The following is a 2565-nucleotide window of genomic DNA, read 5'->3' as shown; positions in this document are numbered from 1 at the left end:
AAGCATGAAAAGTTGGTAAAATCTGGGGAGTAGGAGTAAAGCATGGATGGGGATGGGGCAAAATATACGATCTAGAAAGAAATGAAAGAGTGTGTTTGTTTGTGGTCTGACGAGGCAAAATATTATTATCGATGATAGATGTTGTTGACTGACGAGGCATGTCCATGCCCGGCCCGCGTTGCGTCGGGCCCGGGCGCAACTATAGTGGGTGGGTATAAAGAAACAAAGGGGCGGGTGGGTTTAAATAAGGGGGTGGGTGTGTTTGATTTCTTCCTCGCTGCTGCAACAAGCAATCCAATCCACATTAGCTTCTATCTACGCGTTGAGTTCTTCCCCACGTCAAGCAGAGCACCAAAATCCAATCCAGGTAGCAAAGGAGCTTGAGTGGGTGGTGCAATGGAACTCCAAGAGAGCTTCGATGTTGAGCCTTTGTTTTCCACCCCCACCGACACCGACTGGGGGATCCCGATGTCCCCTCTTCCTCTTCCTCTTCCTCTTCCTGTCCCACCCAGCAGCAGCCATATGATTATGAACAAGAGAGATGTGGGTGTGGCTCAATCATCGGCCCAAGCAGTAGCAGGGAAGAAACTAGAACAAGAATTCGAGCTCCCTGCTGACTTCATTTCCACCCCCACCGATGTGGAGCTTGTGCAGGAGTACCTCCTCCCAGCTATCCAAGGCATGCCGGAGGGACCCACCCTTTATGATTTGTACTATGGTCCCGCGGTTGTTAAGGCTGAGCTCCCTTTCATGGACCCGTGGCAACTTCCTGGTACGTACGCACCCACTCGTCTAATTCAGAGTTTTTAGTTTGAACCGGCCGGTTGTGTTTTGTTGCTGTGACAGCTTGGCCGGAGTACTTTGTAGATGTAGTTTCTGGCGTTGGTGGTAGCTAGGGATGTTGAATTTGGATTCTACTCCTAGATGTTTATCCCCCCTTGTTGTGCACTATATATATATATATATTTCTGCATGAATGAATTTGCAGGGATTTGCGTACACCAAATGGGTTTTGGAAAAAACAGACAAGCGACAGGGTGATCAGGGCGGGACACAACGGGGTTGTCGGGGTCAAGAGGACCATCAAGTTTCACCCTTCCCCGCCCACGTCCACGGGAGATGATGCATTGCCGTTGTCGGGCACCAACACCAACTGGATCATGAACGTCTACTATTATTGTCTCCACGGATCTGTCCAGGTATGTAGTAAAATGGTGGTCTCACAAGTACCACTACATGATATTCGTCTGGACATACTAAATGTTGTTTAATTTAATTCAATGATGCATGCATGTACCTCGTCGCTTGCTTGCTTAATCCATGCATGTAGCATGGTTTAGTCCTGTGCCATGTATTCGAGACAGACTCAACCGACTACGACGACACTCCCAAATGCATCAGCGTCGGATGCCATCCAGGATCTTGCAATGGTAACTACTACTCCCTCCGTATGTAGTCACTTGTTAAAATCTCTAGAAAGACAAATATTTAGAAACAGAGGGAGTAGTAAATAACAATATCTATCTTCATGGGGGGTAGTACTACTCTACAACATTCAGCACCGTCCTTGTCGAATGAAACCTGTGGATTTCTGAAAATCCTGCTTGTGATGCAGGAAACCACAGTGGTCAAGCATTCGGAGCTCCAAGCAGCAACGCTTTATCCAATTCAACACATCCAGGATTAAACTCTTACATTGCAGAACTTGGGAACCTCTTGCTCGGTGACCCTGGTGACCATGACAACTCCGCAGGTAAGCTCGAGCTAGTCTTACATACATATATCAATTGAGAAACCTAGCTAGAAAGACACTGCAAGCTTATTTATTTATTTATTTATTTATTTATTTCCTTTCTCATTGGGATTGCTAGATACTGCAAACTCTAGTGCAACAGCAGGCGCACCTCCAAAAGCTGACCATGGGCTCTCGAAAAAGCGCAAGAAGAGCTCGGATGTTTGGGATTACTTCACCAAGATATTTGCACGCGACATCAACGGGAAGGTGCTGACATTCGCGGCGTGCAACCACTGCTGCAAGATACTAACAGGCAGTTCCAAGGGTGGCACCACACACCTCGCAAGGCACGCGTGCCCGTGCAAGCTCAAACCAGTAGAAGCTGGCAGAAATGCCAAGGATTCCTAAGTTCTTGGTCGGCTCATTTCTTTAATTAGGAATGCTTTTAGTATTATATAAGTTGAGGGTACTACTAAAATTTGAAGGCTAGCTACGGAAATAAGATGGCTCAGCGGCTGCTCCGTGTCCGTGTGTGGATCACCGTTGTTCTATTTTCTCTTTCTTTCTTTTTTACTCCGCGTAGGCATGACTTCGTTTTTGTATAAGTTTTGCCGGCGTGATTCTTTTATATGTGTGTATTGGTGTTGATTGTGTGCATCCTGTCATGCGCATTATCTTGAGTGTATGTTCATTGTGTTAATATCTCCCTGATGTACATTATGAGCCAATAAAAAGAATGCTCTTTATCAAAAGAGAAGTAAGATTTACTAGAGGGTATCAATGGCGTGTTTTGTTGCAGTAATGAAGTAAAGCATATTAATCTAGTACGC

At 45.9% G+C, this 2565-nt stretch overlaps 1 protein-coding gene across 1 annotated transcript; it reads left to right on the top strand.

Moving 5' to 3' along the window:
* The first annotated feature begins 268 nt into the window (after positions 1-268).
* Positions 269-2256, top strand: LOC119266103. The gene is made up of 5 exons (XM_037575195.1): positions 269-772; positions 989-1199; positions 1331-1430; positions 1616-1753; positions 1872-2256. Exons 2-5 carry the CDS (start codon positions 1161-1163, stop codon positions 2141-2143), a joined length of 549 nt encoding a protein of 182 aa, XP_037431092.1. The 5' UTR covers positions 269-772; positions 989-1160; the 3' UTR covers positions 2144-2256.
* The last annotated feature ends 309 nt before the right edge of the window (positions 2257-2565 follow it).

This window comes from Triticum dicoccoides, chromosome 1A, assembly GCF_002162155.2.
Source record: "Triticum dicoccoides isolate Atlit2015 ecotype Zavitan chromosome 1A, WEW_v2.0, whole genome shotgun sequence".
Classification (NCBI taxonomy): Eukaryota; Viridiplantae; Streptophyta; class Magnoliopsida; order Poales; family Poaceae; genus Triticum; species Triticum dicoccoides.
Note: the sequence above shows the minus strand (reverse complement) of the source record. Positions and strands in the feature narration are given on the sequence as shown.